General features: G+C 35.4%; 1 protein-coding gene and 1 long non-coding RNA gene across 5 annotated transcripts in view; one reads left to right on the forward strand and one right to left on the reverse strand.

The window, feature by feature from the left end:
- ARMC3 (armadillo repeat containing 3) overlaps positions 1-20,355 on the forward strand; it is a 72,006-nt gene that overhangs the window by 46,555 nt on the left and 5,096 nt on the right. For 2 of the 3 annotated variants that reach the window (XM_014067448.2, XM_014067604.2), the window contains exons 11-16: positions 7,760-8,009; positions 11,524-11,660; positions 12,730-12,898; positions 14,273-14,373; positions 15,696-15,800; positions 18,394-18,471. In XM_014067448.2, the coding sequence (XP_013922923.1) occupies positions 7,760-8,009; positions 11,524-11,660; positions 12,730-12,898; positions 14,273-14,373; positions 15,696-15,800; positions 18,394-18,471 (840 nt within the window). The remainder of the gene's footprint in view (positions 1-7,759; positions 8,010-11,523; positions 11,661-12,729; positions 12,899-14,272; positions 14,374-15,695; positions 15,801-18,393; positions 18,472-20,355) is intronic. The other variant, XM_014067528.2, reaches the window with a different exon arrangement.
- The window catches only part of LOC148045794 (uncharacterized), a 58,152-nt gene that overhangs the window by 22,906 nt on the left and 14,891 nt on the right, over positions 1-20,355 (reverse strand). For both annotated transcript variants that reach the window (XR_015696334.1, XR_015696332.1), the window contains one exon: positions 455-546. This is a non-coding gene — a long non-coding RNA (uncharacterized LOC148045794). The remainder of the gene's footprint in view (positions 1-454; positions 547-20,355) is intronic.

Here is a 20,355-nt window from a genome sequence, read left to right on the forward strand (position 1 = left end):
GTATATGTTTGTGTATCACACACACACACACTATACACACTACACAACACACACACACACACACACACACACACACACACCACACCAGCCAGTTTCTATTTCCAAAGTGGAAGACAGATTTTCTTAAAGGTAGGGAGGTAAACATGAGCTCAGCTGTTAGGCACCATGCATTCCAGTTTCATTGGCAATTCCTGTGACATGTTCAACAATCCTGATAGAGGTAGGAGAATGGGAGGAATCAAAGTTAATTCAATGTCTTGTTCATTGTATTCTATAAAGTATTTATTATCAATTCCATCCAAACATTCTGGGTAACTCACAAAGTCAAAGCAGCCAATAAACTAAAGTAAGAGAAATAAAAACAGCAGTCTTCAGACCAGCTAAAAAGTAAAACAAATAAGCCAACTTAAAACCAGATGTAAATTAATAAAAATAGGAATAAAAATAAACATACCAAAGATGATAGTAGCCCAGCAAATGTTATTTTCAATGTATTAGCTGCTTTTCTGAATGCTAGCCAAGAGAGAGCCAGTGATAGGCCATTTCCTATCAATCAAATAGGAAATAATCAAAATCATATGTGGTGTTCAAAGTAGGTTCTGATCAGTGATTAAGTGTGCACAATATTCGCTTCATGGCTTGGTATCTAATTTATAGTTTTACTGCCATCTATTGGCCATTGTACAGTTTCCTTCTGAAAACATGTTATTTGAGATAATTGATCTATTCATTCCTACAGCTATAGAATACATATTGGACATAAGCTAAATGTAAGATGTAGTTGCCTTATCAATCTTACATTAGCAGAAGCTTCTTGTCAGTGTAAACAGTTGTTATACAAGGAAGATTAGAGGAATAATCTATGCAATAGTTGGAAACTTCATATTTGCTTAAGGTGACCAAATTTTAACATTGGTAAAGAAGGACACCATTGACCGGGGCAGGGGGGGGGGTGTTGATTAATTTTAAAAAAATCAGGACTTTTCAGCCCCATTTCAAGAACCTAGAACCTTCCTGTAAATAGTCATAAAATATAATTATATGAATTAAATGCAGTCTTATTCAAGGATATAAATTATTGGCTATTTTAAAAAAATTAAATGTAATATAGGCAGTCCTCAATATACAACAGTTCATTTAGTGACAGTTCAAAGTTACAACGGCACAGAAAAAGGACTTCTACTGTTTTTCACACTTATGACCATTGCAGCATCCCCATGGTCACGAGATTTACATTAGGATGGTTGGCAACTGACACAGATTTATGACAGTTGCAGTTTTCCAGAGTCATGTGATTCCCGTTCGCAGCCCTCTGACAAGCAAAGAATGGGAAAAGCAGATTCACTCAACAACCATGATACTAATTTAACTGCAATGATTCACTTAACAAATGTGGCAAGAAAAATTGTAAAATGGGGCAAAACTCAATAAATTTCTCACTTAACATAAATTTTGGGCTCAATTGTGGCCGTGCATTGAGGACTAGCTGGACTTATTTTCAGTGTTACTTCATTCTGCTGTAGCATTAAATTTCATATAGAACAAGCTTGTTCTTTCAGAATTGTGGAATTATTATATAACTGTCAACCTTTAGAAAAGTTTCTCTTGAGTTAATTTTATTGATGTGTCGTAATTTTCTTAGCAGTAGTATAGAAATTGTCATTGTTGCTTTTGGACAATTTTTAATATTTTTCTATTAAATATATAGTACTGAGATTCCCAGGTGGGTTCCCCTCCAATTATTAGCCAGGTTCAACCCTACTCATATTTTTGAGAGCAGGCAAAAACAGCCAGGTTACATCCCTACAAATTGAAAGCTAAATGGGAAAAACAACAGTTTCAAAAATAACCTGGCAGTTTTTGAATATGTTTATGGTTTCTCCAGGAACTGAGTTAGACTCAAGGAAGATTATATTTTGTAAAAGGAATTATAGGGAAAACACTGAAATAGTTTAATCAGCAGAAGCATGTCTACTTGATTCAGCAAAAAGTATTATTAAATTCAGGGAGGCTCCTGTTGTCTTCTAGCCTCCTTCAAGCCAATTCGCTCAAGATCTGCACCTCTGTACTGAGACTTCAATTCCCAAAATTCTCATGCAGGCATTTAAACCTGTTGTTTAGGAATTCTGGGTGCTGTAGTCTCCATTCTGCCAGATTGGAAAATGCATTGATACTACTGAATGTATTTACTGTAGGATACAATTATGCTCTGCAGAGTTGTGCATACTGTATGGGAGAAGTTCTGGCAGATGGGACGGAGTGAGCCGGAGGGGGTGTGTGGGGCTTACAGGGCTGTCTGGAGAGGTGAGCTTCCCGGAGGCTGGTCTCCCACACCCCACGCCCTCCTCTCCAGCCGGGCAATGCCGCTGAGCTGTTTGCGACCAGCGATTCTCGGTGCTGCTGGGAGAAAGAGGCGGGCATGGAGTTTGGCCACCTCCATTGCCCGATCCCCGCTGGCCCCGCAGCCCCCACCAGTTCCCTTTTACCCACACCACCTCCACCACGCCCCTGCCTGGGACAACCACTGCCACTCGTGGCTCTGCCAACCTCTCGCCCTCCCCTCGTCCTGGGCTCTCCTCATGGTCTCTCGTCTTGTTTCTGAAGGGGAGGAGTCCCTGGCCACCCACAGCCTGTTGCCCTTTCGCCCGCCCACTCGTCCCCTCCTGAGAAAGGAAGGAAGGAAGGATGGAGGAGAAGGAGATCGAGAGAGGGATGGAGATAGGAAAGGAGGCAAGAAATGAAGGAAAGAAGGAAGGTGATAGGAATAAGAAGGAAAGAGGGAAGGAAAGGAAGGAACAAGATGAGAAGGAGGAGGAGACAGAGAAAGGAAGGAAGGAAGGAAGGAAGGAAGGAAGGGAAGGAAGGAAGGAAGGAAGGAAGGAAGGAAGGAAGGCTCCTCAGAGGCAGATCTACAGAGATCTGCTGCACATGGGAGAAGTTCTGGCAGATGGGACGGAGCGAGCTGGAGGGGATGTGTGGGGCTTACAGGGACATCTGAAGACGCGAGCTTCCTGAAGGCTGGTCCCCGCACCCCACGCCCTTCCCTCCAGCTGGGCGACACCGCCGAGCTCTTTGCCACCAGCAACTCTCAGAGCTGCTGGAAGAAAGATGTGGGCATGGAGTTTGTCTGCCCCCCCGGCTCCACCTTGCCTGGTCACACCCCCTTGCCCTGCGGAGGGCTTGCCTGGTGAAGAAGACACCTGGAGCTTTGGTTCCAACAGGCAGGCAGGCGGGGCACAGAGGGAGGGAAGTGCCGCTGCAGGTAGCTCGAGGTGGCACGCCTTTTCACAAGTGGCTCTCCAGCCACCTGGAAGGAAACAGCGAGTTGAAGGGTGGGCTGTTGCACCCCGCGAGCAAAGAGGCCGCTGGGGGGGGGGGGCGCAAGACTGCTTCATTTCTAGCGGGTAGTTCTAAGCGAGGTGGCAAGAAAACCATGTGCAATTCAGTAAGGTTTACTCCTTAATATATTAGTTCAGGACTTACAGCTTAATGACGTCGTTTTTTCCATATTATATCTTTTCAATTTTCTACTGCATAGCAACATTGTGAGCTATAGTGCAGAATCCCAATGCTATCGCGAGTAGGATGTCTTCCCTTGAATATCTAGGCTTTCTGCTTTCCGAAAGCATCAAACTGAGAGATTAAATATTTGTCTCAACGGATTGGGATGAGTGACATTTTCGTTCCTACAGAGACGGCTATTCTTTAGGCAAAGCTACAGCGCTTTTTGTCCTCCTTTGGAAGCCGTCTTTCGTGACATTTGCGAGCCAAACAAGAGTGTGGCTTTGAAAACCTGCGGCATGATCGTGCTGCGTGGGAGCGAGTGTCTCTCCCCGAATATGGAGGACATAGTAAGCAACTTGTATGTATCCTAGAAAATCAGTAACACCCGCTGGCGGCCCCTATCTGCCACGGCCTTGCAGCCTCTTTACATTGGTAAAAAAAAATTTTAAAAAAAAAATCGGGACTTTTTAAGAACGTGGCGGGACGCGGGACAAATTGTGCGAAATTGTGACTGTCCTGCCAAAATCGGGACGTCTGGTCACCTTATATTTGCTATAATTTCTTGGAAATCTGTAGTAGTTTGAAAAGACAATTGATTTAGGATATCAGATTATCAAAGGATCAAAAATGGTCTGATAAATTGTTAATCCTCATAAGCAATGAAATTTATGTGGTATTTAGATTGGATAAAATCAGTGTTCTCCTCCTCCTCCTCCTCCTCCTCCTCCTCCTCCTCCTCCTCCCTCTTCTCCTCATCCTCCTATGTCTTCTCCTTCTCCACCTCTGCTTCAATTTAATTTTCTTGAACCAAAACAAAAGAAAAACAGTTGGGATGCTCCCCAAGTGTCACTGCATTCAAAGAGCAGGTATTTCCACTCATTGGAAAGATCACAAATATAACTGTAAGGTTTTAGAAGTATTGTTAGTATAGTTTCCAAATAAAATATCCAAAGAACAATTTCAGATCTTCTCTCTACAGAAATATGCGTTGGTAATCTCCGTAATATAAAGAATGTAGGTAAGAAAATGTGTTGGATATGTTTACAATCTTGAATTATTTGAAAAAAGTAATAAAGCCAGGATTCAAATAAATAAACACATTATGAATATCTTTATTGTTGAAGCACTCCAATATTAAATATTACTACAGATTTTCAAGAATAACACTTAAGAATTTACATGGAACAATATTTATGCAAATACTTTGACATTTTTCTTTATTATTTACCTAATTTATAAATGTTTCATTGGAACCCTTTCTCATAATTATCCTTCAATACAGTAATACTTAGATTCTTAATATGACATAACAGTGACCCCTAGTGACAGTCTGTAGAATTTATTAAATACCTGTTAGTAAAAATATCAGAAACATTTCTTTGTACAAGAAGAAAGCTCCTGCTAAGCTCACCAGAATACACTAGTACGTCCCGTGTGTGGGATTACAAAAAAGTTACCTGGAAAAAAATGTCTTAAATTCTAAATTACATTTCTAAGTAATTAAATTGGGCCTTAAGCCTTTAAATTAGGAAACTTCGTTGCATGGAACACAGATATTGGCAACTTAATAGGAAGGTCTGTACTCACTTGTGCAGAATTTATACAGTGTTTTCTTCCTGAAATTTCCACATAGATGTATATAATCATTCAGATTAATTGACAGTCATTGTAGAGACAGTATTAAAATATATAAAACATTGCTTAAAATTAATTTATCAACATATGGCTCCTTGAAGCTCTATGGCTATCAGTTAATTTCAAACATAAATTAGTTACTGCCATCAAAATTCAATCTGAAAAATATTGTCCACTTAACATAGACATAACATTTTTTTAAAAAAATCTTTGACTGGATTGGAGTGAGGGACATTTGCAACTTCCTGCTTATTTTAAATTTCGATTGCTTCAATAGATGAACTCAAGGGAGTTGCCTTGCTAAAGCCTAAAGACTGACTTTATTTAGGTATTTTTGTTCTTGGTCTATAATCTAAGAAACAAAATTCTATTAGGATTTATTACTAAATGTTTTTTTTAAAATCCTTACATTCATAATTGCATTTACTTCTGTGCTTTATTTAATTGACTCACTCTTACTAAATTTGTTATTCCTTTTTGAGATTTTGACTAGACTGCTTCACTAGATTGTAGCTCTGACTGCATTCAGTTCAGTTTATTGTTCAAAAATATAAATCCCATCAAACTCAGTGAAACCAATTCTGAGAATGTGTGGCATAAAATATATGCAAATAAGTAGGTTTTGCAATGGAATACTCTATTGCATGTATTGTGGATAACGCTATACAATGAAATAGTGGATCAAATAATAACATTAGAATACAAAAGGAAAGAACTGTTAGTGAATAGAAAGTTGGACTGTTTCTTTCTGCAACTTTCTCTCTTCCAAAAAAAGTTTGAGTAAAATATGAATGAATGTACAGTTGTCAGTATTATTACAATACAGTAGCATTTTTAATTATTTAGTATGGACAATTTCATTGTGCTTTTGAAAACAAACAAAACAATTTTTTCTACAGAGCAAAAGGAAATGTTTCACCAGTTTGCAATAAGATAACCATACAGTATAATATTGTACATAAAAATATAATACTAGCTATTAAGTAGTGACAATTTTTATGTTTAGTATGAACATACCATACCTCCCTGAAAACATAGATGTCATCAAGAAATTTTCTGAAAATAAATGTATGAAGATGAACATACTTTGCTGTGATTTTTGTTTCGCCAATTCCTGCATAATTTTTCACAACTGGGACACTTTTTCCAAAGGTGGAGGGAGGATCCCCACAATTCATTTGCTGCTGTCCAACATTACCTTTCCATTCCTTGAAATGGTGGATGTTTATAACTAACAGTAGCTTTGTGATTGGTTCAAAAGGTATGGAATGTTGTTCTGTTGTTGAAGCTTATTGGCTAGGGCTAGACTCTATAAACTAAATGAAAAACCCTTGGGAAAGAATTGAATTGGATATGACTAATAAAAGTAATGTAATAAATTGTTTAAAACTATGAACAGTAAACATCAATTGCTATTTTGAACCATTTTGTATTTTGGCTGCAAGAGATTAAAGTTACAAATTTATATCCGCCAATTGAGGAATAAACTCCATTTTGCTCAATGAGACTTCTGAACAAGACTGCACATCTAAACATATCCAGCTAGGAAGTATTTTGAACACAATGGGACATATAGGATGCTAATATAAATGGGAGATACCATGAATAATTGAGATTGCCATCTGATTATGTCCTTCTGTTAGCACCTATGAATAAATAAATGAGTCCAATGAATGATCTGCACAAACTATTTTTGTTTTTTAAGCATTCCTAGTTAAATAAAAATAATTTGTATAATATATGCTCTAATTTAAGGCTGAACTGTTATAAATACTTATTTATGGAAAAACAATGAATCCTGGTGCAATTATTTTTAAGTAAACATGTATAATAATATGATTGTTCTGTAAAGTTATACTCCTGTGCATACCTATTTAATAATTAGTGGCATTAAATTCAATGTCCTTAAACAGTAAAATTTAAATCTTTCATATTTATTGTCATTTCTAATCACCTCTAGATGAGATGGAAGGCATACATAAATAAACAAACAAACAAACAAAGCATCATGTTAACCTTATTTGTTCAATTATTGATTTGTATTGCCTTCCTTTCTTGCTGCTTAGACTCTATATCTCGACAAACTGGTCAGAGCATTGAGCAGGGCTCCAAACCCTAGAAGCCATAACCAAACTATGCATCAATATTTAGACAGTGAATTCTGTAATTTTGTTTACCAATTGCAATTGATAAATCAAAATAATAAACCATGGATATGTGCATTTTACTGCCTTAAAATAAGCCATATTATAATCATGTCCAGCCAGATTTCATTGTGCTTAGCAGATAGTTGAACTTATAGGAAAGGGGCTATCACCACGTCAGATTTGAAGAAGATCCTCAAGACCTATTCATATTCTCAAGCCTTTCCCTGAATGAGATATTATCATTCAAGTCTGGATTTAATTGTAACTGAATTGGATTTTAATACTACTGGGGCTGGGTGTTTTGACCAATGGAGTTTGGAAGTTTCATTACTTTTTCTTATATTTTCATTGAAAATATTTTGCTGTTATTGACACTTTATTGTTGTATTTTCAGTATGCATGATTTAATTACCATAAGTCGCCTGGGGAAGAGTAATATATCTTTGCTGTTATTTCCTTTTCCCACTTCGTAGTGCTGTTGCTGAAGCTGAAGCTATCGAACCGCTAATTAGTGTTCTGAGCTGTAAAAGAGATGGCGCCGTGGCTAGTGCTGCCTCCGTTCTCACAAACCTAGCCATGCAGGAGCCATTACGTCTCACTATCCAAAGCCATGGTTTTATGACTGCCATTGTAGAACCACTGAATTCCACTAACAGCATTGTGCAGAGCAGAGCAGCTCTTGCTGTGGCTGCTATGGGCTGTGATACTGACGGCAGAACTGAGGTAAGTCACGTGTCTGTCCTCTATATTAGGAAAAACAAAATCCTGGCATTTTTCATATCCCACAGCTTTCTTAGATCAGCATATTTTGTTGTATTTCTAGGTAAAGGTCAAAGTTTTGGTTCTCTAATATTGGATGTCTAATACTTGGTTGTGTAAAATTGTCAGTTTCAATAAACAATTTGCAATGCTTATATTCATGCTAGTTACCCTCTGGCTTCTCAGCCAGATTTGAAAAATTTCAAAGGACAAGTGGGTTAGAATAGTGAATTAGAAAAAAGTATCTACTGGTAAGTAAGGTCAGCTTTCGTTTAGCTATGTAGTATATATAAATCCTAAGGAGAAATGTTATCCTTGCTATACTGCATGGTGAAAAAAAATGATGTAATCATTTGTGTAATCAACACATATCATATAATTATTTTGTTGTAAAATTCATGTTTTCCATGTAAAAAAAAATGCCCAGACACCAGGCTTTCCATTTACAATTGTGATAAAATCATAGAACTGTGGAAAGCATTTTAAAGATGCACTTTGTAAAGCTTGTTGTTCAAAAAAAATTTTGGGGGTTGGCTGCTTCACTCGGAAGTCTGAGGGCTGCTTCAAAGCTATTGTCCAGCTGTCTATTCATGTATGTGGATGCACACATAGTACTTCTACTGGGATTGCCAGCAATGCAAAGCAGTTACAGATATGGCTGCTTTAATATTTTGAGGAGGGATGTTTTTCCCCACATGACCTCCTCTGCAAAACAACCTCTGTGGATGCTTTGTTCAGCCCTATCAAATAATATAACTACGTACTCTGAAATTCAATGCTACTAGTCAGTTTAAGGCTATTTGCATATATTTGGTCTCAGGGATTGGCAACAGGGCAATTTTGTTAGCTCTCCAAACACAATTTAAAAAAATTAAATTTAAGTTTTAAATTGGTCAACATCTAGTGCAATTGCTGTGTTCCAGTTGATACATTTACTCACAGATCCATCTGCTTGTAAATAAGCCTGCAAATTTGTTATTACAAATTGTGTCTAAATAATTTGAAAAGGCTGCAATAACATTTATTGGTGGGTGGACCAGGTTTCAGATTTTAAGAAAGGCACTATCTTACTGAAATATATTCTTGCTAAACTTCCTTCCACAGGACAGCCAGTTACCTCTTTCTTTCTAATGTTATCCATTCACATGCTTCTCCCTCAAGGAAAAAGAAGTTTCTTCACCACTTTTTTGAAAGTTAACAGCTACACCCATCAGTTCTATATAAACTATATAGCTACCTATTAAGAACTAGCTTAGAAGAAGTGGTTAAAGATACAATGTTAACTTGGGCAAAGAATTTTGGCCATATGATTGAGCTAGAAAAGTAGCAACAACTATGGGAAAGAAACTATAAATTAACCATGTCAACGGCCTATAAAGATAATTTATACAAAATTTTCTATAGATGGCATATGACACCCGGAAAATTAGCAAAGATGTCTAAAGACAAATCAGTGAATTGTTGGAAGGTTCATACTATCACATGTGGTGGACATGTGCAAAAGCAAAGGAATATTGGACTAAGATAAGAGTATGGTTAAAGAAAATGTTACAACAAGAAATAGAATTTAAACCAGAGATATTCCTATTAGGTATTATCCCAGAGAAATTCAAGAAAGAGGATACCTATTTGATTATACACGTAACTACAGCAGCAAGAATTGTATTTGCCCAAAATTGGAAATCAAATAAGCTACCAACAGATGAAGAGATAATAAAAAATATATTAGATTGTGCAGAGATGAATAGGTTGACAATGAAAATAAAGGATAAAGAGGAATCGGAGTACTTCAAGACATGGGGAAGATTCTATGATTGATTAGAGAAAATATTAAATACATAAGTATACAGCCAAAAGTGAGATATAAAGGGGAGGAAGATATAGCTAGGATAAATTAGCGAAGGTAAGGGAATAAGAAATGATATCAAATTATATTTGGGTCTGCGGAAATACCATTCCAAGGAAATATAAACTGAGGCCGGAAAGAGACACCTACAATAATAGAAAAGAAAGAGAGAAAGGGGGAGAACATGAAAGGAAGATGGGAGAAAGAAGAAAGAGGCAAGGATAGCAGGATGGAAGGGAGAGGAGGAGAAGGAGAGAGGGTAGGAAGGGGAAGAGGAGGAGCGGGAGAAAGGCAAGGGAAGAAGGAAGGGGAAGGAGAGGAAGAAAGTAAAGAAGGGAGGGAGGAAGAAAAGAAAGGGAAAATGAGGTGGTGTTATAACAGGAAGAAGGGATGGTAAATAAAGCAACCCAAATTGTATATTCTATTAAATGAAATAATGTATAAGAATGATAAATGTATAGAAGAATAACTATATGAATGTATACTTAAAATGCTATGTAAGAGAATAAAAAATAAAAAAAAATCTCAAAAAAAGGATAGCCAGTTACCTTTTCTTTCTGATGTTACCCATTCACATGCTTCTTCCTCAAGAAAAAATGTTTCTTCACCACTTTTTTGATGTTGCTTGTTCATTACTTGTTCAGAAATAGAAAGTGAATAAGAATCAGTAAGGAGGAGCAGTAGCAGAAAGTAGGAAAGTCCAGTAATTAGTAGCTTCAGCAGTTGCCAGCATTATAGCCATTTTGTTGATTTACTGGTAGGTTAGTGACTACCTTGGGCAGTGACCAGTCATAGATACCATGGTGATAAAATTATGACCTTTGTGGGCAAAACAAAGCTAAATCAAAATCATAAACTCAATCAGAGTTTTACCTGGTGACTGTTTTGCTTAATAAAATAAAATCACCAATCTCAATTGTGGTTGAGACCAAATAATTTTTATAACATTCAAACTCATTAGTAGGTAATTCAAACCTATCTTAGTCCTTGTGGAAAAAGCCAAGTCCGTCTATTTCTCTTTGCAGGATTTACCTTACCTTGGCTAGAATGGTGCTATTTCACTATAAGTATAGCCTTAATTATTCAGTCCTAATTAATTGATTAAGTATTCTTGGCAGCGATTTTGCTCCTTAAGTTGAGTACAGCCCTTGCCAATCTATTTATATATAACAAGCCTGTCCTATTGTGCTGGGCCGGAAGAGGCCTGCTGACTATCTTGTAAGTCAAGGAACTCTAACAGGATTCAATTGAAGAACTTTCTCTGCTGTAGCACCAAACCTCTGGAACTTCCTGTCCTCCAGGATGAAGTTTGCCTCTTTCTTCTAAAGGGCCTGAAGAACTGGCTTTGCTTATTGGCCTGGGGACCCAATAAGGGAGCTCATCACTGGAGGTGGCTGCTGGATGAATTAGCTGATCCCAAGTCTCCCCTGCACTTCGTGCTCCTTCTCCGCCCATCTTCCTTTAATTTCATATTATTGCACCTCCATTATTATTTTTTCCTTTGCTATTGTTATATTTACATTTTTATCATTTTTCCCAATTTTATTGTTTTGTTATTGCTGTGGGGCCACATCCAGAGTAGCCCCCAAGCATGATGGACAGCAAATAAATTTAACAAACATTGTCTTTCAGTTACGAAATTCTGGTGGATTTGAACCTCTTGTTAAACTTCTACATTCTAAGAATGATGAAGTCCGAAGAAATGCCTGTTGGGCTGTTATGGTTTGTGCAAATGATGAATTAACAGCAGCTGAAATGACCAGGCTGGGGTAAGTTGAGATGCCAAAGTAGTAGTGTTAATGGTGGTGGGATCAGATCTTTGTTTTTATGCTGACTTATATCCCTCATGTCTTCATGTTCTATTATAGTGTATCCATATTTAGGGAATAACCAGGCACAACACGTGGCCTCAGATATTCCATTTCATCGCCCATCCCACAATAGTCACCCCTTCATTTTTGCCACAGTCTCTTTTCTGAAAGAATCCTGATGATATTTTTGTGCCTGAGGGTGTTTTTTTCATAATATAAACTATATTTTTTGTTTTAAAAAAGTATTAATTTGTTATTATTTGTAATAACTATATTTTTATGCTGCCTTTTTGCATCTTTACTCCAGTTACGTTGGCCTTTAAATTTTTGTATTTTAAATTTTGTATTTCATCTTTTTATTATAGGATAATTGGAACACACTAATACACACTCTTGTAGGTATCTTATAATTATAATAAATAATGAATCTTCTTGGCGCATGATTGTGCTTGCCTATGTTCAGGAAAGTGATAAGAATTATGAACTAACACATCAGGATAGCATCAGTTTAAGGGATGTAAGATGGAGATAAAGGTTAAATTGCTTAAATGCGAGTAAATATTGTTGGAGAGAATTACTGTAGATAATGGTAAAAAGGGATTAGTCATGTATTAAGCTTACATGTAGATCATAAACAGCACTGACAGAACCAGGGAGTTTGCTTTACTTCCAGTCGGTATCCCCAATAAAATATTTCCAAATATCCTGAGATTTCCTGCAAGTCTAATGAGAACTTTTGGGATATGAATTAAATTTTGATATTTTACACAAGGTTGCTGGTTTTGTGATTTTGCTACCTTTTGACTTTTGACTACTTTTACTATCATGTAAATCTCTTGTCCTGTCTGTTTTATTTTGTGGGCATGGTCTTCAGAGAACTAGAAAAGGCTGGTCGATACAGATCTGAAATCAGATGCATTTCAGTACAGTGTTTATAAAAGATTACAGTATAATAGGAGAAATATTGTAATGAATTGGAACAATATTTTTGGTAATTCTCTTCTTTTGCTTTGTTTCTTTGCTAAAGTGCTTTAGATATTCTTGATGAAATTAACCTCTCTATTGGTCGCAAAAATAACTTCAGTGAAGCAGCATTGGAAAAAATACTTGATCACAATCTTCCACAAAAATACAGTCAAATGGGGTTTTTAGCATCAACTAACATAATTTTGGATGGATTCTATGACTATGGACAGGTAAACTTACTTTAAGTATACATTAAGAGTATTTACAGAACTACTGATTATCAAACAAAGATCATTAGTTAACATCACCAGTACATAGGAGATCATAGCAAAAGACTTCACATTTATAAAAGTGCATCGCACTTTACTTCCCACCATCTGGGTCATATAAGGATAAATGCTAAATTGTCATTTATTATCGCAAGTATAAATAGGACTGAGGTTTATCTGCTGTTGTCTTACTATAAGTAAAAGGTAAAGGTTCTCCTCACACATATGTGCTAGTTGTTCTTGACTCTAGGGAGCGGTGCTCATCTCTGTTGCACAGCCAAAGAGCCAGTGGTGTCCGAAGATGTCTCTGTGGTCAGTGGCTGGCATGACTAAATGCCAAAGGAACACTGTTACCTTCTCACCAAAAGTGGTTCCTATTTTTCTACTTGCATTTTCAATGTGCTTTCAAACTGCTAGGTTGGCTGGGACAAGTAACAGGAGCTCACTCAGTTACGTGGCACTAGGGATTCGAACTGCCGACTTTTCTGATTGACAAGCTCAGTGTCTTAGCCACTGAGCCATCGCGTCCCTATAGGTATAGGTACAAAGACGCTTTTTAATACTTTGTTACACTTTTCTCAGTTGGATTTTTTAAAAATATGTATATGTTACTTATTTTTAAATAATAAAAAACTTCATAAATAATTTTATTATTGTTGCTTATTCCACTATTTGATCATATAATACGGCATTTTTATTTTTTTGCTGAAAGATGAACATGAATTTGAATCCATATAATCATCAGTGTATACTTTATTGCTGATGTTTATAAAAATACTAATTTTGTAACATCTAAAAATACAAAAGATCATTCAAAACAGGAACAACAATAAAAATAATTATTTTAACAGGGTTTTTAATAGTTTAATGCTATTCACACAAATAGTTCAAGTTCAAAAGTTCAAAAACTGTTTAATACTGTAATAGCTGTTTGTTATGATGTACAATAATAAAATTTGTCATTTAAAAGAAACTTAAAAACTCGCTTCAATAGATATTTGTTATGTAAAACATTGTGATTTAAAACATCTTGTCAGATGCCAAATAAACCAGTAATAAACTTGTTTTATTTGTTTGCTTGTTACTTTAATAAATTAGAGTTTACTTTAAATAAAAAAACCTTAGTTTGTATGTAACTGTAAATCTTCATATGCTAAAATGAAGCTGAATTTTGTTTCAGGCATTTTATTCATGAACATTATTCCTATGTGCTTAACCCTAAATTAATATTAATACTACTAATATAGCATTAGCAAGAGTTCTCAATAACGTTTGTAAACTTTCTAGAGATGGCTGACAATTTATATCACATACTTTATTGAAATTTGCTTATAGGTGAAACCTGGTGAAAAACTATTGTCACTGGAGGAACTCTGTGGTCAGGAGCTTAATGATCATCGTGCTATAATTTTAATAAATGCTAAATTATCAGAACTGTGAGTCTACTAATAAGATTATTATAGAGATTTTAATAATTGACTTCATCTGCAGCCAGCCAATCCGATTCTTCAAGGTTTCAGGCAAAGGTTTTTTTCATTGTTCATGAAATATCCTGGAATGTCTTGCTTCAAATAACCTTCTCTTTCCATTAAGAGATTTAAATGTCTGTATAAATGTCTGTATCCTTATTCTAAAGGTAATGTTTATAGTAAGTTTCAGGTGGTGGGTGGAGAACTAATGATAGTTTACACAAAAAACTTTGTAGCTCAGGGGTGTCAAGCCCACAACGACAAGTTGTCATCACCTAATATATTGCAACTTCCCCCCTTCAGTAAAATGGGGGGGGGCTGGCCAGCATGTAACACATCTGACCCGCAGGCCACGAGTTTGACACCCCTGTTATAGCTGATCAGTTAAACCCTGCTCAAAACTATTCCAATAGGAAATTAAAGAGCAGAATTCCATTAACACCAAGTTTTTAATATTTCTTTTCATAAACATAAAGTTTTGAGATTCAGCTTTTGAAAATATGCATTAATATTAATCTAACCATGGTGCTGCAATAGTTTGTGGGCTAATTCTGCTGACTGCTGGCTGCCCGCAGTTCGGCTGTTCAAGTCTCACCAGCTCAAGGTTGACTCAGCTTTCCATCCTTACAAGGTCGGTAAAATGAGGAGCCAGATTGTGTGGACTCTGTAAATCGCTTACAGACAGCTGAAAAAGCACTGTGAAGTGGTATATAAGTCTAAGTGCTATTTAAAACAATCATCTTGTGGTAGGAGAAAGGATGCACAAACTGGAGTGCATTAAATCCTCAGTATTCATATTTTCCAGCTTTCTACATAGCTTATTAGTTTCAGTCAACACCAGTTTGTAAGGAGAATCATTTGTGTGACTGCCTTAAGAAATGTTTATTTTCTCAAATTTCTTAAATTAGGTTGAAGCATCCATATCAACAGAAGGTAATGCCGATACAAAAATAGGATTTAAGTACACACAAAGTAGAAGTGAATGGAGGAAACTGAGCCCACACCACATAAATATACATACATATGGAGAAATTGTGTCTATGTATATAAAATGAAATAAATTATTTTTTAATGTCATCTACATTTTCCACTCTAAAATCTCATTGTTTCTTATTGCTTAGTCACAACTTCCATAACTAAGATGCTATATTTAATACCTATAGAAACAACCTGTTTGAATTTTCTTAGGCTAAACTCAGCAGCACTGAAAAGAATTAAATGTTCAGATGTTTTATTCTGAGCAATATGCAGAATACATGTCTGATATGATAACATCCTTTCTGTTTCAGTGAACATCAAGCAATTTCCATATCTATCGAGGAAAAGCCACAAGAGAACCCAGCCTCTCGAATTGGGGCGTCTGCCACTAGTGTCAGGAAAACTAGCAGAAATAAGTAAGTATTTAAATTTTTGTAATTGCTCTTTTTTCTTTCATGAATTGTAGGTTTAAAAATGTAAAAATTAATTTCTTTTTTTAAAAAATCAAACCATTTCCTTTATCAGTTTGAAATTTGAAATAAGTTTAAATAAGAATGATGATCTAAAATAAGAAAGCTATTCAAGTTTCTGTGAAATAGATTCTTCTCAAATTTAAAAATCTCATGGCACCATTTAGTCACCAATTTAATTTTATGTAGTCTCATTCATACCTATCCATCATTGAGGCATCAGAAACAAGCTATTTTGCCATGCTGATTAAGACAAATTCCATTATGATACTAAGTTCCTGCATGAAACTCCTTTTGAGGCTTTAAGTAATTGATAAACAAGAGTTAATGGAATATTTTCTATTTGTTCTGATTTTATCTGGCAAGATAATGATTTATAGTAAAAGCTACATCTAGGTAGTCCTTGATTTACAACCACAATTGAACCCCAAATTTCCATTGCTAAGCAAGATAGCTAAGTGAGTTTTGTCCCATTTTACAACCTTTATGCCATAGTTGTTAAATGAATCATTGCACTTGTTCAATTAATAACACTTCTTTAAAGTGAATCTGGTTTCCTCATTGATTTTGTTTGTCAAAAGATTGCAAAAGGTGATCAGATGATGCCAGAACACTGCAACTGTCATAAATACATGCTGGTTGCCAACTATCCAAATTTTGGTCATGTGACCATGGGGATGATTCAATCTTATAATAAGTTTGAAAAATGGTCTTATGTGCCTTTTTTCAGTGCTATTGTAACTTTGAATGGTCACTAAAGGAATGGTTGTAAGCCGAGGACTATCTATACTATATTATATTCTGTATCCAGAAAATAACAGAAAACATTAATAGCACTAGTAAATTTTCCAGACTCAAAAAATATCCAGAGTATAGAAGCTAGAAAATGCATTAATTCATAAATGGCACTAAGCAGAGGAAACCTTGCTGCTAATCAAAGCATACATGGGAACTACCAATGCACATCATGTTTTATATATTTTTATTTAGTAACTAGAGCCAATATTGCACAGCATTAACACCAATGGATTCCTGATATCTGCAGCTCCCCCTACTCTGATTTCAAGTACTATCAAGATAGCCCTTGTGTCTTTTGTATTGTAATCATTTAAGACACAAAACATGATTTATAAATAATAATATAAATATGATAAAAGGATATATGTAACATTATCAATAGTCACATATATTTCTTAATTCAGACATGGAATGAAATGTATATACCATTGTTAAATTATATATATGTATATCTATTTATATACCCAGACAACCAATAATTTATATAGTCCTATATTTTATTGCTGCATCTCTAGTGAATGGCTGGTTTGGTTGTTGTTTTTTTGCCTCTGTAAGGCTAGCTTGTTATTGCATAGTATAGTACACGGCTTTTTAATAATTGTCCAAAAGATTAAATGGATTCGATCCAAACTAGATTGCTATAGTCACAGTCCTATGCAGATTCCAACCCCCCCCTCCATCCCACCCCCCGGAGAAAGTACCTTATCAGATTCAGTGGGTCTTTATGGATATTTACCATAGATGATGCAAAAAAAACAACTTCACACTTATTTTAATGTGTTATTTTAATCAAAAGCCAACTAACTTATTTTGATACAATTGGTATAACTAAGGATATATATATATTATTTGCTACTGCTTTTGCTAAAAAATAAAAAAGAAACTAGGCTGTTGTGGACACAAAGTGGACAGAATAGCATGTAGTATCTATTTATTACTGTATACTCCAAATAAAATAGAATAGCCTTTCTGCCCCTGCACTTTTTCTCTGAAAGCATCCTTCTGTATCTCATACACAGCAGTTCATGACACAATTGTCTGGATAAGATGATTAGGAAAGATCAAAGTCCTCCTCGTCCTACTCACAAAAATGGGAGAAGAATTTGTGTTCTGTTGTGGGGCTATACCCACCTCTCTCAAGGATAGTGCACCATGCATCCTTTGGGTGTGATGTATGTTTCTCCCATCAGCCATGTTTGAAAATGCAATTTTTTTAATTTCAGTCTAGAAAACACTGGGAACGCACATATTGCATGAAACCATGGTTTATATCTAATAAATCACAGTTTGTTGCTTTCAACTAAAACATTAAACCATAATCATCTGTTTGAAACACAATTGCTGGATTCATTCAAAATGGCTCAACTTCATCTGTTGAATTCTCCATTGGCTTCCATAATAATGGTGCTACTTGATTTAAAAAAAAAAAAAGGAAATGTGCCTTAAAAGCAGCTATTTTTGATGTGCCTACGGATTGTAAATACGTCTGGGCTGGCTTAAATAATTTTAAAATTAATTGGTTAGTCAAGTAGTTATAAAACATGGAAGCAAGCAAAAGAATTACATTAATATGGAATATAAGTTTTTAGTACTCTATTCCATTGGCGTGCAAGGAAAGGATTCTTCCACAGAAAATTATTTTGCCTATTGGTTTTGCTTCCTTTCTCCTCTCAGTTCATTAAGAATTCCTATGCCTTACAGAAATAAAGAGATATTGGCAATTATTTTGTAATTTTGATAGTTCATTGGATGAAAAACCAGAATCTCCAGGACGGTCTTCTTCAATCAGTAAAGGATCCTCTAGAGAGAAAGGATCAAGGTACTGGTATTCTTGTTTCAAGCTTGAGGGTAAAAAGTTTGGCTCAAGGGCCTACATTCTAAAAACAAATTCAAGGAAGCAAAAAAAGGAGAGAAAAAGGAGCAGAACTAAATATGGACACAATAGAATATTATTTCAATTACATGGGCTGCATGTAATAATTAACAATTTTGGGTCCATGGTAGCAACCTTGCAAAGATATGGATAATGCATTAAGGTAATTGTAAGGTCTGGAAAGTTGATTAGCATAGTATTGCTTTCCACTACCAGATATAACATATAATTCAAACAATCTCTTTGTAGCCTGGCAATTATCTTTTGTACAACGTCACAACTCTGCCTTTTCTTGCTCATATCAATATGAAGCTGTTTCCTATTTAAATAGATAGATGAACTTAGAGAACAGTATTAATTATAGCAAGCAACCCATCCATGTTAGTCCGACTGAGCTTCAGCCAATACTTTTTTCTTAGATTTCCTTGTACATTCATCATGTCACAGGATGTAATTGAAATGTTCCACTTCTGAATATTCTCAGAGCTCTTTTTTTCAGTATCCAATTTTACTAAATTATATGTGACCAAAACCATCTAGCATGGAAAAATAGCATTCATCTGGATCTATCTTCCTTATATTACTCTTATACTTTGATTTTTCTTCAGATCATACATTTTTCTTACATTACTCTTTTTTTTTCAGATCTCAAATTGTTTAAAAATAGTGCTGAGAATTCAGACCCTTTGTTAAGTACTTAAAAGTTTAACATTTTAAAATTACTGCAAGGCACCTAAATAAAACCAACACCATGGCAACTTGTGCATGGCAATCTCTGATTATTCAATTCAGTTAAACCTAGCAATTCCAAACCACACAGAAATATATGCAGCTATTAATTGTTTCAAACTGTTTTAAGTGGGTAACTGTAACATATTTTTACAATACCAATCTACTTCATTTAGTGTATAGTAGATTGGTGGTCTTGTATTTCCAGCAATTTATTAGTAGCCGTGCAGGTAAAAGTTCTCAAGATGACACTAAGAAAAGTACAAATAAAACATAATAAAATAACTTGTATTTGAAAGTTCAGTACAGAAATGATTAAAATGTTACAGAGATAATGCTGTTTAAAAACACAGAATAGTTTAGCAGCAAAATTAAAAGGTCAAATTAATGTTCAAAAATCATATTTGTTAGTAAGAAAATCAAAGAATAAGAATTAGGAAGACTTTTTTTGAAGGATGTTTTGTGGCTATAAGGTTATTGCTGAAAAAACCATTTCTGAGTTGCCATTAGTCATAATTTCAGAATAAATTTGCAAATTATGATTTTGGGCCTTAGGTATAATATATGGTAAGAAGCTCTTTCCAGCCTTCTTCAGAGCTATATTCCATATCCAGAATGGGCATAGATATAAATTGATCATGATTTTAGAGCAACTTGCTTTCCTTTGATTTATTGAATAAGCTTTATTGATTTTGTCATTGTTGCATTTATATTTTTGTTTGCTGCTTTTTTGTGTGCGTGTTTGCTTGCTTTTCCTCTTTTCAGATTTTTAAAGAAAAGGTTCCTTCTATTCACTAGGTCTTTATTGTCTTTAAATGACTGGATTTATGCAGGTCCCAATTACACCATTACCATAAAAACTTTATAGAGGTAACCACTTAAGGATTGCCAGAACCAAACAAACCATTATGAGTGGAGATGATTTTTTTTATATAAGTTATCTGTGGCATTTTTGCAACTTGAATTTTCTCACAGAATAAGCATATTCTAATATATGCATTGAAAGCTTGCCAAATAAGAAACTCCTGGATCATAATCTGGGAGTTAACTGAAAAAGACTTGTCCCATGTTAGTGACACCTGCACTGTTAATGGTAGGAAA

Source organism: Thamnophis sirtalis, unplaced genomic scaffold (assembly GCF_051295495.1).
Source record: "Thamnophis sirtalis isolate CommonGarterSnake01/CBP01778 unplaced genomic scaffold, rThaSir2_p1.2 scaffold_4, whole genome shotgun sequence".
Classification (NCBI taxonomy): Eukaryota; Metazoa; Chordata; class Lepidosauria; order Squamata; family Natricidae; genus Thamnophis; species Thamnophis sirtalis.